Source organism: Candoia aspera, chromosome 15, assembly GCF_035149785.1.
Source record: "Candoia aspera isolate rCanAsp1 chromosome 15, rCanAsp1.hap2, whole genome shotgun sequence".
Lineage (NCBI taxonomy): Eukaryota > Metazoa > Chordata > Lepidosauria > Squamata > Boidae > Candoia > Candoia aspera.
In genome coordinates this window covers 2,633,011-2,649,095 of record NC_086167.1, presented here as the reverse complement: position 1 = coordinate 2,649,095, position 16,085 = coordinate 2,633,011, and the positions used below count along the sequence as shown (strand labels likewise).

The following is a 16,085-nucleotide window of genomic DNA, read 5'->3' as shown; positions in this document are numbered from 1 at the left end:
AGCAATGTCCAGCACAAGCCTCGCTCTTTGACCCAGTCGGGGTGCTCACGCTGACCCAAGTTAACCTAGGCAAGCCCATCAAGGGCTCTCTCCCCCTTCAGAAGGAAAGAAGCTGGCTGCCAAGACGCTACATCAAGCCAACAGCTCGCCAATTCCGCAGGCGGGTGGCCCACTACGTTGGCTCAATGGGCAACTGCCAGGCTGTTAACCTGAACTGCTTAGTGGGTCCCTCCACTTGGTTCCCCACATGATTCAAAGAACAAGGGCTCAGCTTCAAAGCAGAACTCCAGGTGGAATCCACCTACCAAATATTTTTGGAGACACTTCTTTGAAAGACTTTATTGTCTGAACTGAGGCAGGTGCTCACTAAGGAAACGGCTCCCCCTCATCCCAGAAAGGCTTCACAATAGTTTTGGCTCCAAAGACCTTTATTGACCCAGTTTCCAAACTTTTAAAAATGGCTTTAATGCTGCAATTTTAATCTGTAGCTTTATCCTTGCATACAGTTCCTTTTTATTATTGCTTTGCTTTTAGACTACATTACTGAAAATATCCATATACTGAAGGGTGGCGCCTTTCATTTTATCTATCCTTTTAAAAATAAAGTAATGGATAAAATAAAATGCCAAGAACAAAAATGTTCAAAGCCTCCAACAATGTATGGAGTAGGAGGATGGCTTGTTGAACAATGAAAACTCAAAATAAAATACTTGGAACCCCATGGATTCAGGGAGAAAAGGGGGCATCATGCAGCAAATTATTGGGGGAGATGGGCAGTGATATAAATTTAATAAATAAATAAAAATAAATAAGGGGGGGGGGCAAACAAGACCAATGCCAGGGTTGTTTTCCAGGAAATCATCTTGCAGAGGTCAAGAACCCCTTAGGATGGACAACCTTTGGCTGTGGGACACACACAGCTCCCAGAACCCTTTCTGTGGGCCTTGAGCAACCTGGAGCTGGCAGGCCTCATTGGAGTTTTAGGCATAATCTCTTTAAACAACCCAACCCCCTTCAAGATAGCCCCAAAATGTTGGCTTTGACCCTTCCAGCAATGTCATGACGCTGCCAGCAGCACCGTTGGCCTGCAAGAAGGTTGTCTGTTAGGAATGCGCCATTTGGCCTTTCCAGCTCAGATCCCAAAAGTTTTGTGCCAGCCCATAGTGTTTGGAATGAGCAGAGAGGAGGACAAAAAAAGGTGGGGGAGGGCCATGGTAGCTGAAGTTTGACCCATCTATAGGGCATCAACCGGATATAAGCCATAGCCGCCCTGAAGTCCAGGCTACCACAGTTCAATTGCAACACACAATTGACAAGAGGCCTTTCAAAACTTCCTCAAAAGTTGGAGCCACCAAACTTTCAGGTGGCAACACTAGTTATGACTTTAAGAACAATCTGTGGTTGTTACCGCAGTAATTACAGGTTGCAGCACTTATATTCCTGGGTGTGAGAGAGAAGGAAAAAGATCCTTCCTTTCCTGATTTATCCCTGTCAAACTCTGCCAAAAAAAGCAAAGGGACGGGGGAGGGGAGGATTGCTGGTTAATTGGTGGCACATCTTTTGATTAGCCCCAGCCTCAGTCAACTCCTAATTATATTCTGCAGTGAACTGCACAGGATGCTGAAGTTATAATCAGGGGTGTTGGGGTGGGGGTTGAATGAAATGGTGGTTGCGGCTGCCATATTTACTCTTTGGACGCCCCTCCCCCTGCAGATGCCCCTGGCTATAATGGTGATTTTAAATTAGCTTCTGCCAGTATAATGAAATAGATCTATTTCTAATAGATGTTATAGTGTTTGTGCTCTTCTTTGGGCTTCCCCACCACAGAAACCTGAGAACTGTAGTTTGACAGGAATACTGAACCGTCTTCAGGCACTCCCACCCCCCCACCCCCCGGCAAACTTCAGTGCCCCGACATCCTGGAGGAAACGGGGTGACTCTTGAAACTGTTCCTGATCGTAGCTTAAGAAGAACACAGTTTATTCCCAGCCTGACCTGAACTGCTTACCTTCCCAAATTGCTCAAAATATTGTTTTACATCCTCCACGGTGGTGTTCACAGACAGGCCGCCCACAAATATTTTCTTAGTTCGGGTTACCATCTAGAAAAGAGAAAACGGAAGAGGCTGCAGTGCAGGATTCATCTCCAAAGTCGTTCATCCAGAGAAAAATACTTTTGCCAGAGATGGTCCCACAGCAGGCTTAGATGGAAAGAAACCTAACCACCATCCAGTCAGTGCAGGCAGCTGCTCTGCAGCATTTCCAAGCAGGAGACTTTCCGTGAGCTACTTAAAGAAGTCAAGGTCTGAAGCTGAGAACTTGTGCTGCAACCAATGTGCTCCCACGCTGGGCCTGGTTTGCAACCACAAAGCAAAAGAGCCAACCAGCCAGCAGCATCTTGTGAAACGTCACAACCCAGGGCAGTATCTCAGAGGCAAGGCCCAGCTCTCCTGTCAGCAAGGTCATTTCTGATGTGGCCTCCCTCCCTCCTTCCACCTGGTGCTTCTGTCCACTCCTGTCCCAGAAGGCTTTTTGGAAAGAGCCCAGGGGCCAAGCGGTGCCCTACGGTCAAATCCCTGCTGCTGCCAGCATGTTATCCTAGGGCCAAAGTCTTTCCATCTGATCAATTGTAGAAAATTGTGGGATTGGCATGCTTTTCAGCATCACTGGCAAACGGAAAGGAGTTAGGCCAAACTCTGAGTCATTTCACGCGTTTCTGTCTTTGTGGCTGTGGCTCTTTTACAGTTTTGCTGTTTGTAATGTTGTGTGGATTTATTTGGTATTAAATTCTGAATTGCTCTAAATGTTGAATTGTGCACTGTATGGTTTTACAGTACTGGATTTATTATACTTTGCTTTCACTTTAATGGAAAGCGATCTAAACATCGTAACAGATGGGGGAGAGAGAACAAGGGAGATGACACAACACGCCAAAGTGCATTTTGGAAGAGACAACAGCAGGAACCCCCGTTTCCAGCTCGAGAGCACCTTGTCCCCGAAGGGTCCCAGAGGGTCTTGAAACCAGCTCCCCCCTGGCCCGCTGCCTTCGCTCTGCAAGAAAAATCCGCTCGACCCAACGGAGTGCAGAGTTAATCCACTGCAATTCTCAGTCTTGGAAAGCCCTCACCCACCCACCCCGCCCAGCAAAATACCTTCTGTCACCAAACTGCTTAATGGAATTAACCCACTTCCAGCCCTGAGCCAGAGGAGCTGTTCCTTGGGCTACCTGATTCGCTCGGCCACCTCCCCATGTCACCCCTTTGTGCCGTGAGCCCAGCAGCCTCTAGGCATCTGGAGGAGGGGGCCCCTATATCAGAATTGCTCAGCAGAGATCCCTTGATGGGAAAGGAGAGCATCCAAACTCCATGCTTCCCCGGCTGAACTTCTGCACGCACACCCCACCCCGTTTTCTGTGGTTTCCTTTCTCAGATTTTAGACGGTGATCTTCTGGAACAAGGGCTTCACCTGATGGAGGAATGTGGCCTTCATGGTTAGAAACATATTGGTCTCTGCAGGGATCTCTTTTGGTGCCATCAGGCTGCCTGGTCTCATCCGGCTTTTTTGCCTTTTTAAACTTTTTTTTTTAATTGTTCAATTGTGTCCGATTCTTGGAGACTGCCTGGAGAAGTCCCTGCAGTTTTCTTGGCAAGATTTCAGAAGTGGTTTGCCATTGCCTCCTTCCTGGGGCTGAGAGAAAGTGACTGGCCCAAGGTCACCCAGCTGGCTTTGTGCCTAAGGCGGGACTGGAACTCACAGCCTCCCAGTTTCCAGCCTGGTGCCTTCACCACTGCTCTCCAATTATTCTAATTTAAAACAAGAGGAAGCTGGCAAGCTGCACCCAAGGCCAATCCTGCCTCTGGCACCTGGGAGGCTACGCGAGCGCCTGCAGTCCCTGAGTGACCCCAAGTTGCTTCACCAAACCAGTGATGCCATTTGGGGATGCTTGGGGGAGTGGTGGGGTTTTAAGGGCCGTGACGGGTAGTTGGTTTCCCAGAAGCCTCTTATTCCGTTTTGCGAGAGACAGTTTGGTGTAGTGGTTATGGTGCTGGACTAGCACAGAAGCCGGCTGGGTGACCTTTGGCCAGTCCCTCTCTCTCAGCCCAACCCACCTCACGGGGTGGCTGTTGTGGGGCAAATAGGAGGTGGGGGCATTATTTACAGCACCTTGAGTCATATAAAATAAAGGCAGGATATAAATCTAATAATGAACAAATAAATTCCTACACTAATTGTAATGGTCTGTGGGAATGACCTTGAGAGGCATGAGGAAGAGCTGCAGACTAGACCACCATCTAGGTACCTCAGTCCACAGAAGGAAAAGGGACATGGGAAGCGTTTCAGAAGGGACCCTGCCTAGTTTTCCGGAGAGTAAAAGGAAAGGAGGGGAGAGATAATTTCAGACTTGCAAGATTCTGTTAATTTAACCTTACAATAAAGAGAGAGCTAGGATTCATTCATTGTTCTTCTTGTCTGGACTACCTCGCAAGGCTAATCCACCCTCCAAATCAAAAAGAGATGAAAAATATGGCCCTGCACCTTCCATGACATCACAGCATCACTGGGTGTGTCCCTCCTAATGCTAGGAAGGTGAGGGGCTGAGCTGCAGCCCCCGACCCCCCCAAACATCTGCCCACCTCTGCTCCAGAGTCAGCTGCAATTCCCTGGACCCCACTGACACCCTTCAGAAATAAAAATGGCAGCTCCTTTTAGAGCAGTGTTTCTCAACCTGGGCAGCTTGAAGATGTGTGGACTTCAACTCCCAGAATTCCCCAGCTAGCCAGTTAAAGTCCACACATCTTAAAGTTGCTAAGGTTGAGAAACACTGATGTAGATGGATAATGTCATGCAAATGTAGTACATAGATAACGTCATGCAAACTGTCTTAGGAAAACTTTTGTTCTGAAGACCAACATACTGTTTTTTCTTTAAAATAAATAAAAATAAAACAGTTACATTAATAAACTGTACCTACCTTAGGCTGTGCTCTGCGCGGGAAGGCGACCTTTGGGTCAATCTGAAAGAGAAACAAGAAGAACGTACTTTTTCAATCAAGTTAGGGTGCCTGCAGCTTCTACTGGGGGAGCAAATATCCTCCAGCATATTATACAGAACAATAACACAGCAGCATAAAAGAACATCCACGACAAAGGATATGACAACTTGCTGGGTATAACAGTCAAAAGGCAGGATGCAGTCCGCAGTTGCCCTTAGCTCCCATTCATGAAAGTGGAACTTGTGCAGGACTTCCTGGTAGATGTGGCTATTCAAAAAAATTTTGAGAATTAGAGAACTGGGCAGAAAATGAAAGAATGAATGAAATGTAAATAGAAATGAACAGGCCTTCACTTAAGAATAGAAAAAATCCAATGCACAGGTGGGGTAACGATTTGGGGACCATGACTGATCACCAGCTGAATGCAAGTTGGCAGAGGGGTATGGCAGCGAAAAAAGCAAGGGCAGCTTTTGGAAGTGTGGTGTTTCAAATCATGGAAAGTGGTAATAGTTCCATTACATTCTGCACTGATCAGACCTCACTTTGGGTACCAGAAGGTCAGTCTTCCAGAACGTGAGAAGATTTCACACAGAAGAAACTCAAGGCCCGTTCTAGAGTATAGCATGTGGAATCACAGATTTACGTTGCAGAGAGTTGCGGGTTGCAACAGAGGGACAGGGAAGACTTTCTCCTTCCAGAACAAGCCATTTGGCAGTGAAATCAGCATTGGAGGGAGGTCCCCTTTGCTGGATGCAGTCAAGCAGAGGCCGGACAACTGCTCGTTGGGATGCGTCAATTTGGATTCCTGCTCTGAGGGGGTGGGGAGGAACTGGAGGGACTAAAGAGCCCCCCCCTCAGGACTTTCTGTTTTCCCAAATGTTCACCTGAGAAGGGAGGCGGCACTCAGTGCCCTCTGCTGCCGCTTTACTGACCAACAACAGCTGGAAGGAGGGGCGTCTTTGCTGTGGCTGATGCTCCAGGAAGAGCAAAAACCGATTCAGGGCTGGGCCTGTACAGGCTGGTGGGAGGGGTGAAGGGAGCCCCCCAGCAGGAGGAGGAAGGGGGGCTGCCGCGTCCCCGCCTCCCTCACAGAGAGGAGCCCCCCCCTGCCCTGCAGGAGAAACGGAGGTGGTTTTCTTCGAGGGCTGGAGGCGGCCGCCCTCAAGTGAACCAGCTCGGCTTGGCTCCCGCTTTTTCCCGAGACTTGCCAGGCCCCTGGAAGGCAGGGCCCTCTCCCGGCGGAGCTGGCCACCTTCACCTCGCCAATGCACCACAGTTGATAATGCAGCCGACCAGAATGGGCAGAACTCCCCATCCAATGTGTGGGCAGACCAGCAGAGTGGATGGTTTCTCCGACGCAGGAGAATTTCTCCCCCTTTCCCCATCTCCCCGTGCTCACAGCAGCTTTATGAGAAAGGAATGGGCGGGGGGGGGCAAGGGGCACACTGGTGCGATGACATCATCCCCAAAACACCGTGACTTAAGAACTTGCATCACCACAGGGTGACGCAGGTCCGTCACTGTGGCGTTTGCGTGATGGCGCCCTATGTGTGGCGCCCCTGGGAGCATGGCATCATAGAACTGGAAAGGACCCCAAGGATCATCTAGTCCAACCCTCTGCCATGGGCAGCAAAACCCTTATGCCATCCGTCCGGGGGGGCTTCCAGCCTCCTCCTGAAAACCTCCCAAGCATTTGTTAAGGATGCCCCCCACAGGTGTTCCCTCTCTGAGTCTTGCGGGGTGGGGAGCTGGGGGGGGGCGAGGACTGCTGGAGAGAGGACTATACCATCAAAGACAGGATATTCATGCACACAGTTATATCCTTGGCCACGAAATGCCTTCAAGAATGCCACCTTCCACCCATAAAAGATTCTCTTTTCCTCTGAAAAAGATTTCAAAGGTATGATTTACGTTTTTGGTGATTAGAATAGGTTATAGAAGGAAGGGAATTATCATGAAATTGGAGAGAGCGGTTTGATGAGAACTGTATATATAACTGCCGAGAGGGATACCGGAAGCCATTTCTTTATATACAGTATGTTCTCTGGGTTTTTTATTATTTTTTTATTTTCTGTATCTGTTTTTTCCTTTCCCTTTTTTTTTTCCTATTCACACTTACTTTGAATATGAATATATACGTGTGTGTGTGTGTGTGTGTGTGCATGTAAAATTATTTAAAAGAAAAAGGAAAACATTTCAAATGCAAGTTCTCTTTTGTCAAATTAAGTGAAAACTGATAGGTAATGGTGAAGGTTCATGCATTCCTCCAATCCAAGCCCTGGGTGACGAAATTCCTTCTGGTGTCCTCAGCTTTGCTGAGAGGGCACCCACCAGCACCTCCCACACTTAACGCTCCCCTCTGCTTTGACTTTCTGTCCCATGAAAGCGGACACTGTCCTCTCCAGGGGCACAAAGCCAACAAAGACACCGGTGTTTTTAAAGACCTTTCCGGCTCATGCAACACTGCAAGGTTTCCCTGGCTTTCTTTGGACCACCAGCTGGCAAGGAGGAGACATCCTCCCCCTTTTTTCATTGTTGTTCCTTTCATTTATTAGTTGGCCTCCTTTCCTTTCACTCATTGCTAGGAATCTAGGCCTCCAGCTGCCCCCAGCTGCCACGAAGCTGGACCATGCCTTCTCCCCAAAAAGAGGCATGAGGAGACATTTATCTCCACATCACTCACACTGACAACAAATCTAGATACCTGGCATTTATTGTGTGCACTTCAGTGAATGGCTTCATTGTACTTAATTCAAAATTTATTCAGACATCAACTTCCATCATATTAGATTTCAAGGCAGGGCATTGCACGAAATGGAATATGATACAGCTGATAAAACAACCAAAACCACCAGAGGAAATGTTAAGGCAGGCAGAGGCTTCAGTCATGTATTGCGAGCAAGTTGCACTGAATACAACCAGGACTTTTACCTCTGAGTAGCACCCACATCATTACACTCAGTGAAACCAGCCTTCTCCAATGTGATGTTCTCCAGATGGCTGGACTACAATTGTTATGACCCATGGCATTCTCCCCCATTCACTGATGGGAACTGTAGTTCAAAACATCTTGATGTCCTCATATGGGGAAATCAGGACTGGATAAGGGCACAATCCTGGTGCTATTTTGTTCATTCCTGCCAGCTGAAAGCAAAAGAGGCTGCCTTCCCTAGCGATGCAGATATTTTGGAAAACTTGGAATCAGAAAATTTCCAGAACCAAAGGTTTTTCTGTTTTGGTGTATTTATTCATTTATGATTCAGGGAGCAAGGACCACAGGAAACATCTATGTTAAGTCTACAGGCTGGATAAATACCTTTAAGAGTCTTTTCGGACTACCAAAAACATTTGAACTGATTTGGGGAAAATACAAAAAGTACATTTGAGCAGAGCAATCTTGCTCAAGACTCCTGGCCAAAAAAAGTTGTTTGGGGAAAGCTGCACATTGGTAGAATGGCTAAAATCAAGCAGAATCGTAACATCCTTGAAATTAAAGGAGGCAATAGAGAAGTCCCTCTACAGCCCCATTTGCTCTATACCTCCTACAAGCAACATTACTGGCACAATTTTACCCAAACTGGGTCAGTTCCATTCCCATCAGCTTCACTGAAGGAGAATGACAACCATGCCACAACAGAGCACATGGTATGGCATAATCCAGGTTTCCAATCATGGTTAGTCCTGGGAATTCTAGGAATTCATATCCACGTATCTGAAGGACTGAGAAAGAGCAGGGGACTAGTGTGATGAAGGCTCGGGGGCTGGACAAGAGTTGGGGGGATCACATTCGAGTCTACCTTTGGGCATGGAAGATCTCTTGGATCACTTTGGGACAATCATACTTTTTCCTGCCAATCTTGCAACATTATGGGGGCAGGGGGTGGGTAATGGAGGGGAGGGAGTTTCCTGGAGGATAAATGTAATACATAAATACAATCATCACCCCCAATCCACACATTCCTCCCTAGAGTTGCATTTGTCTGTCTGGCTTTGCGCAATACATCCTCTGAAACACCTGGGAGTCAGAACCTGCCACTCTGCCTTCTGGGTTAGAATTGTTCACATTGCCTTGCAACAGGACACATGAGCCAAACACCCAACTCCAGCTTTTTCTATCTTTTTTCCCCTTCTTCTGCCCTATTTAATTAAATAAATAAAGTAAAAGAAGGAGATGAGGAACACACAGGCTGTATTCACACGTGGGCATGCTTAACTGATCAGTACATTAAGCCATTTTCCAGGACTCTAAACCAGTGTTTCTCAACCTTGGCAACTTTAAGATGTGTGGACTTCAACTCCCAGAATTCCCCAGCTGGCATGCATGGACTCCTGGGGAATTCTGGGAGTTGGAGTGCACACATCTTAAAGTTGCCAAGGTTGAGAAACACTGCTCTAAACCAATAAAAAGAGCTTAGCACATCGATCACATGAAGTCACAAGGGACTCGCCAGGGCTAAAACTAGCCAAAGTTCAGCCTGTTGCACGAACGCAGACATTAGATCTTTCTCTGACCTAATCAGGTTGTATGAATGCATCCAAATACAGTGAGTGGTCAAGCTCGGGTGAGGCTGGTTGTGGCCCCTGACAGATCTCAAGAACACGCCACCAAAATTCAGCGGCAAACTGACATGATTTGGGGCTTCAAAAAAATCACAATGGGGATAATGCTGTCGAATGAAATGGTCCCATCCCATCCTTAACCCCCAGAAGGTTTGCAATATGGCCCCAAAAGTGGGGCACTCGCTCCTGAGGACCTGAACCACTGTTGCATCTCATCAGCCAGTTAGGAGACTGAGCTGAGTGCTGCCCTCCCTGGTTCAACCCCAACCCAGCAATCTGCATGAATTGGAAAGCAGCAAATAGCCGCAGTTTTCCACTCTGGTTTTGTAAACCCGAAGCGGCACCTGCTTCAATTTGCACATCACACTTAACCACAGAGGAGCCACGTGGGTAGGATTTCCCTTTAAGCAGGCTGCCACGCCCGGCACAAAACTGCCCAGGTCAGTCTGGCAAGCCTTCAAGTTTTAGCCCATCCCCTCAAATCTTTAGCGGACTTTCTTCTAAAAATTATTTCCCATATGCAGAAGCACCACACAAGCTGGAGTTCCAGAGGCAGAGGTGATCTCCCTAAACTTGGAAAATGGGACTTCAGCAGACTCCGAAGTGGTTACCAAGTTTTAATTTGTAATGTGACCGGGAAGGAAACTGTTAAATATGTGATTGATGCAGTTATATTGTGTCCATTTAAATTTCAGTTCATGAGAATGAAATGAAACGAACCTGAATTTTTGCCCTGGTCCCTCTCACCGCTTTCTGGCATGACGCCAGGCCAGAAGGAATCATGCATCCTGGACTCATGCGTCCATCTTGTTCGCATCTTATTAACGAGCACAACGATCCTACTGCCCTGCTCCTTTTTCATAATTTGTATTTGTGACACAATAAAACAATTGTTTTTTATACAAACACTTCTTTCAATATACGCACTCTTAATCTTGCCAAGAAAACTGCAGAGACTTGTCCAGGCAGTTGCCTAGAAGGTGCACGCACACACGCACGTGCACATGTGCGCACACGCACGGCAATGTTTGGCCAAGAAAAATTCCTGACAGCCTGCATGGAGGAAACGCTGCTCACCCCCCAATGGTTCCCGATGAGGAGGCGGCTTCTGGTGACCTTCCTCCCGAGTGGCATCCGGTCTCCTTTCCTCGCAGTGTAGCACCCCAAACCGTCCATGGCACTTGTGGGAAGCAAAGATCGGCTCCAGTCAAGCTCTGTCCGTGCCGACCGCAGGGAGGTGGGCGTGCGGTGTTCTCTGCAGCAGCACTGAAGCTATTTGCTGCCTGGGATATCCTAGTGGCCTCCCCTCCAGGTTCTACCCTGCTTGGCTCTTGGAGCTCAGGAGAAGCCAGCGAGGCCCTGCCCCAGCCAGACAGCAAGAAGCGTAAGAGAAGGCCACCCAGGCACGACACCACTGCTACCAGCAGACGGCTGAGCGCTGTGGCGCCCCTGGCACGGTGTGCCACGTTGTGATTCCCGGAATGTGTGGAAAGGGCCACCATTAACGACCGTTCATTGGCTGACTGCACATGCAGGGGAGCTGAAAGCCCAGGCCCAGATCAGACCAGGGTGATTACAGGGAGTCCTGGGGACGGGGGTTGTTCTCCCCCAATTGGGGATTTTCTGGGTCTGTTTTGCCCCCCGTCCCCTGCAAGAGCTGGAGCAGCTGAGACGCAGCTTCCGCTCGCTCTCACACAACCGAGCGTGGAATGGCCCTGTTCCAGGGGCCTCAAGGCCAGATTCAAAAAACTCCTTTATTGGAGTGTTTTTTTTTCAGTTCCAAGCTTTATTGGAATGCTTTCTGAGATCAGCATACCTGTTAATATAACCCTCCATAGCAATGTCAGACACCTGCTGATACTGTTTACATTTTAAGGGGAATATAATAAAAGAGGATAAAACTATCCGTGTCCCCTTTTTAGCATGCCCCGATGAGCTCTATTACACATGCATGGTTGCCTCCTACAGATAATCACCTTTTTCTTTTTAAAAAAAAAAAGTTAATTATAACTTTAGTGCTATCCAATTTGAGTAGTCTTTGTATCCCTTCATTATGCTGCTAATTAATTTTCCTGGGGAAAATGATATTTTTTAAATGGCAAATTTTCCATGGGAAAATAGAAGAATGAAGAATTTTCTGCCCCACTTCCCTGGGATTCCCTGAGGCTCCAGATGAGCTCCGCTCCAAAACAGCGCTTGAATCCAGGACTCCCTAACCCTTGCACATATTACTGTACTATTTCGCTCTTTCTCCTGGGGCCTGGGGCCCCTCAGAGGATCAAAGGGGACAGGGGCCTGGGTCAATGGCCTTACAACCCAGGTATCGGCAGCTTGGGGCAGGGGCCAGGAAGAGCAAAAGGCTCTGATGCATTTCAGGGATGGACCCATCCAGGGAATATGGCCCTCCTGGGACTACATTGACCCTTCTGTTCGTGACTGTTGTGCTTCCGTACAAAGCAGGGTTTCTCAATCTTGGCAGCTTTCAGATGTGTGGACTTCAACTCCCAGAATTCCCCAGCCAGCATGGCATTCTGGGAGTTGAAGTCCACACATCTTAAAGTTGCCAAGGTTGAGAAACGCTGGTCTAAGGCATAATTTCAGGACTGTGTGCTCCTTCACCCAATCACCCTGGGCACAGAAAAGACAGAGGCTGGGAATCTAGCCTGCTCTTACCTGACATCCTAGCTTTCCAGATGCAGGGATTGTATCCAAATAGGTAGGAGCACCCAGTTCTGCAAGAACTTATCTGCAATCTGACAAAGCCCCCCCCCCCGGTTTTATAAATAATCCCCATTTATGGAAACCCTCCAAAGGCAACTCTGCCCATTTTGCTTTCTCCCTCATCTGATTTTTTGGTAAACCCCCGTGCTACCCCATAGTTCTTTCTGTCCAGTTTATGGAGAAACACGAAGATTTTATTTATTTGTTTGATTTCTATCCTGCTTTTCTTCTACGTACTCCCTCTTCCACGTTTCCCCTACAACAACCCTGTGAGGTAGATAGGGCTGAGAGACAGTGGCTCATCCAAAGTAACTGGGTCAACAACTTGGCTGAGTGGAGACTTGAACCCGGATCTCCCCACTCCTCGTCTCACATCCTTAACCACAGCACTTGACAGCCAGCGTACAGGTAGTCCTCGCTTAACTACTACAATTGGAACCGGAATTTTGGCTGCTAAGCAACGCAGTCATTAAGCTAATCCAATCCAGTTTTACCACCTTCTTTTTTGCAGTGGTCGCTAAGCGAATCACCATGGGCATTAAGTGAGCCACATGGTTGTTAAGCGAATCATGCAGTTCTCCGTTGATTTTGCTTGCCAGAAGGTGGCCAGGAAGGTCGAAAATGGCAATTACATGAACACAGGACGCTGCAACGGTCATAAATGTGAACTGGTTGCCAAGCACTCAAATCATGATCACGTGACCACAGGGATGCTGCAACAGTTGTAAGTGTGAGGACCAGTCGTTTTTTTCAGCACTGTCATAAGTCCAAACCATCACTAAACGAATGGTTGTTAAGCAAGGACTACCTGTAGTGCAGGGGTGAAGGCGTTGGGGCCAGGTGAGGCCTAAGCCTCTGGGGCTAGAGGGGGGCAGAGGATAAGGAGCTGAATAGCACCAGGAAATGCAGGTTTTGATCCCCCCGCAGCACCGAACCTCCCGGGGGCTTTGGGCCAGTCACTCCCCCACAGCCCATCCTGCTTTGCAGGGTTGCTGTGATGAGGACAAATAGGAGCACTGTAGATACACTGCCTTGAGCTTCTGTACAAAAGGCAGGACCGAGATCTAACAAATCAATCCCACAATGTCACTGATGGTAATTTTTTAATTTAAAAAAACAAACCAAGCCACCACATTCCCTTGGGTCTGCATCAACCAAATTCAAAAGGAACTGGCCGAATTCCCAGCATGGGGAGGGTGGATTTCATCCACCTGCCCCTGCAAGGAGGCCACCCTTACTGGCTGGACCCGCCTGCCATGCTGGGCTCAAGGACAGCCAGGGCTTGGTGGCTCCATGTTGTTGTGGGAACCCGGCCAACGCCTTTCGTGTTCTGCGAACCGGGTCGTCACGCTGAGCCATTGCAGGGTCTATTGATTTGGGCACTGCATCTTATATGAACACAGACAGCCTGTTTTGTTAACCCAGGTAAAGAGTTCGTCGTGTTGTGGGAACTCAGCCAACAAGGGCAATATTTTCAAAAGAGCCAGGCAGGGATTCAAAGTCAGCGCTCCAAACCCCTGCCTCGATGGCCTGTCTGCCTGTTTCCTTCTGACAACCAAATTTCCTTTCCAGTCCTGCAGACTGTGGTCCCCAAACCAGAAAGGGCTGTCAGCCGCTCTGCCAGAAGAGCTGGGAGTCCTTTGGCACAGCAGAACTCTCTGCAGAAACACCCAAGCCTTCTTCCTTTGCCAACAAGGAAATGGGATATGGGCACCTTCCTCAACCTGGTGCCCTCCAGAAGCACGGCAAGGGGGAATTCTGCAATGTGCCACCCCCAAACATCTGGAGGGCACCAGCTTGGAGAGGGTGGCCTTGGTCCCAACAGTGGCAGGGCAAGGCAAGGTTAGGGGTGCCAGGGCAGTGCAAACGATGCAGAAGTGGCGTGTGGCGGGTCTTGGTCACTGCCACGTAGCAAAAGGTAGACAGAAACGCACCTTCAGGGAACAGGGGTATTCAAAAGCAGCTGAATCATGTGGGATTAATCTACCATAAATAAGAAATACACTACTTAAACAATTATTGATATTAATATTAATATCAATATTAATGATCAATTACTGGTATTATTTAAATAACAAAGAAATAAATTACAAATATAATCTTTAGAATTTAATTCTACTATAGGCCGGTTGCTCATAGTATTCCCAAGACTTATTGCAAGTCAAGGAATTATTTCAATGTTAGCTGTCAGCTGCCTGATTCAGTAGGTTAAAATATCAGAAAATTAAAATTTTTCTAATTTTTTGGAAAAACTTTACAAACATCCTTGAAGCACTGATATTTAAAAATGGGGGGACCTTAAAAGTAACTCAAGAGAAGTCTTGAAGAACCCTTTGACAGAAAACTGTTTTACTCAAATGTGATCTCTTTTTAATTCTGTCATCCACGCGGTTTCAACATAGCACTTTTGTTAACACAAATGCCTTTTTGTGGAGAAGTACATGGATGTTTAATTTTTTTTTATTTCTCTTGGAAGATTACTAATGTAACGACTGATTAAAGTCCATGTGCATTTTTTTCCCAACAGTAGCTTTCGTATTGGGTTTTATCTTTTTTTATTGCACTGTTGTTTTTTCCTGTTGTTCTGTCATGGTTCTGTTTGTTCTAATAAAGAGCAAAAAAGAAAAGAAGCTGGGGAGGAGGGAAGGCTGTTGCCCACCCCCCCAAAATCAGCTGCAAGATGGCCCTCTCTCCTTCAGGGCCAAAGGCAGAGTATCTCAGGTGGTGCTTCTTTCTCCCCCAACACACTTGGCTTCTCACGGGGACCCACTCAATATTTCTGGAGAGTGACCAGAAAAGGGACCCTCCTTGTTTGCCCATTATCTGACACAACAAATGGATGGTGCTCCTGTCCATGTGTCCTAACAGTCAGGAACCACGCTGAGACGAGGAGTAGGTCTCTAGTGTTTATTACTGCTATATTAGACAGAAAATCCTAACAAACTGAAGAAGCGTGGGAAAAACCCAGACAGATAAACCCCAAAAGTTAAGGCGGGTCTGATCTGTGTCTCTTTGAATGGCTGCTTAATTCCTCAATACTACGCATGCGTTTTCCTCCCTGGATAGAGGCCCCCACCTGCTCGCCATCAGTACTCATGACACCATGGCTGTTCCATGCCTAAAAGCAGTTCAATATTTTTCAAAGGATTTGTCTTATACAGGTAGTCCTCGACTTACGACCACAATTGGGACCAGAGCTTCCATCGTTAAGTGATGCGGTCATTAAGTGAGTCGCACCCAATTTTACGATGTTTTTGCTGTGGTCGTTAAGCGAATCCGGCTTCCCCCATTGACTTGCTTGTTGGAAGCTGACTGGGAAGGTCGCAAATGGCGTTCATGTTATCCCAGGACACTGCGACTGTCATAAATACATGCCAGTTGCCAAGTGCCCAAATTTTGGTCATGTGACTGTGGGAACAGTTGTAAGTGTGAGGACCAGTCATAAGTCACTTTTTTCATCACCATCGTAACTTCGAACGGTTGTTAAACAAATGATCGTAAGTCAAGGACTACCTGTACCGTTGAAACCACCCAGACTGGTAGCCAAAATGACATCCAGTGGCAATGAGTTCCATCAGGGAGTGATGTCCTCCATGAAAGGATTTGTGTTTTCTGTCAACTTTGTTGTTACATGTTCTCTTTCAATGTTTCATGATTGATCTACTGTGAAAGGAGGGGGTAAATCCCCTTTTAACTGAATTTGTTACCCTTTTTCCCACTCCTCTTGGTTTTAGTGTACTGGAAAGATCTCATCACCGCAGTGGTCCTCATAAAGAAGATGCCCATCTCCCCACGTCTTCCTGTTGGACTTT

General features: G+C 47.5%; 1 protein-coding gene across 1 annotated transcript in view; it reads right to left on the bottom strand.

Annotated features, from left to right (window-relative positions):
- MSI1 (musashi RNA binding protein 1) overlaps positions 1-16,085 on the bottom strand; it is a 53,091-nt gene that overhangs the window by 28,545 nt on the left and 8,461 nt on the right. The window contains exons 5-6 of the mRNA XM_063315641.1: positions 4,972-5,013; positions 2,009-2,101 (exon numbers count right to left, since the gene is read on the bottom strand). Of these exons, the coding sequence (XP_063171711.1) occupies positions 2,009-2,101; positions 4,972-5,013 (135 nt within the window). The remainder of the gene's footprint in view (positions 1-2,008; positions 2,102-4,971; positions 5,014-16,085) is intronic.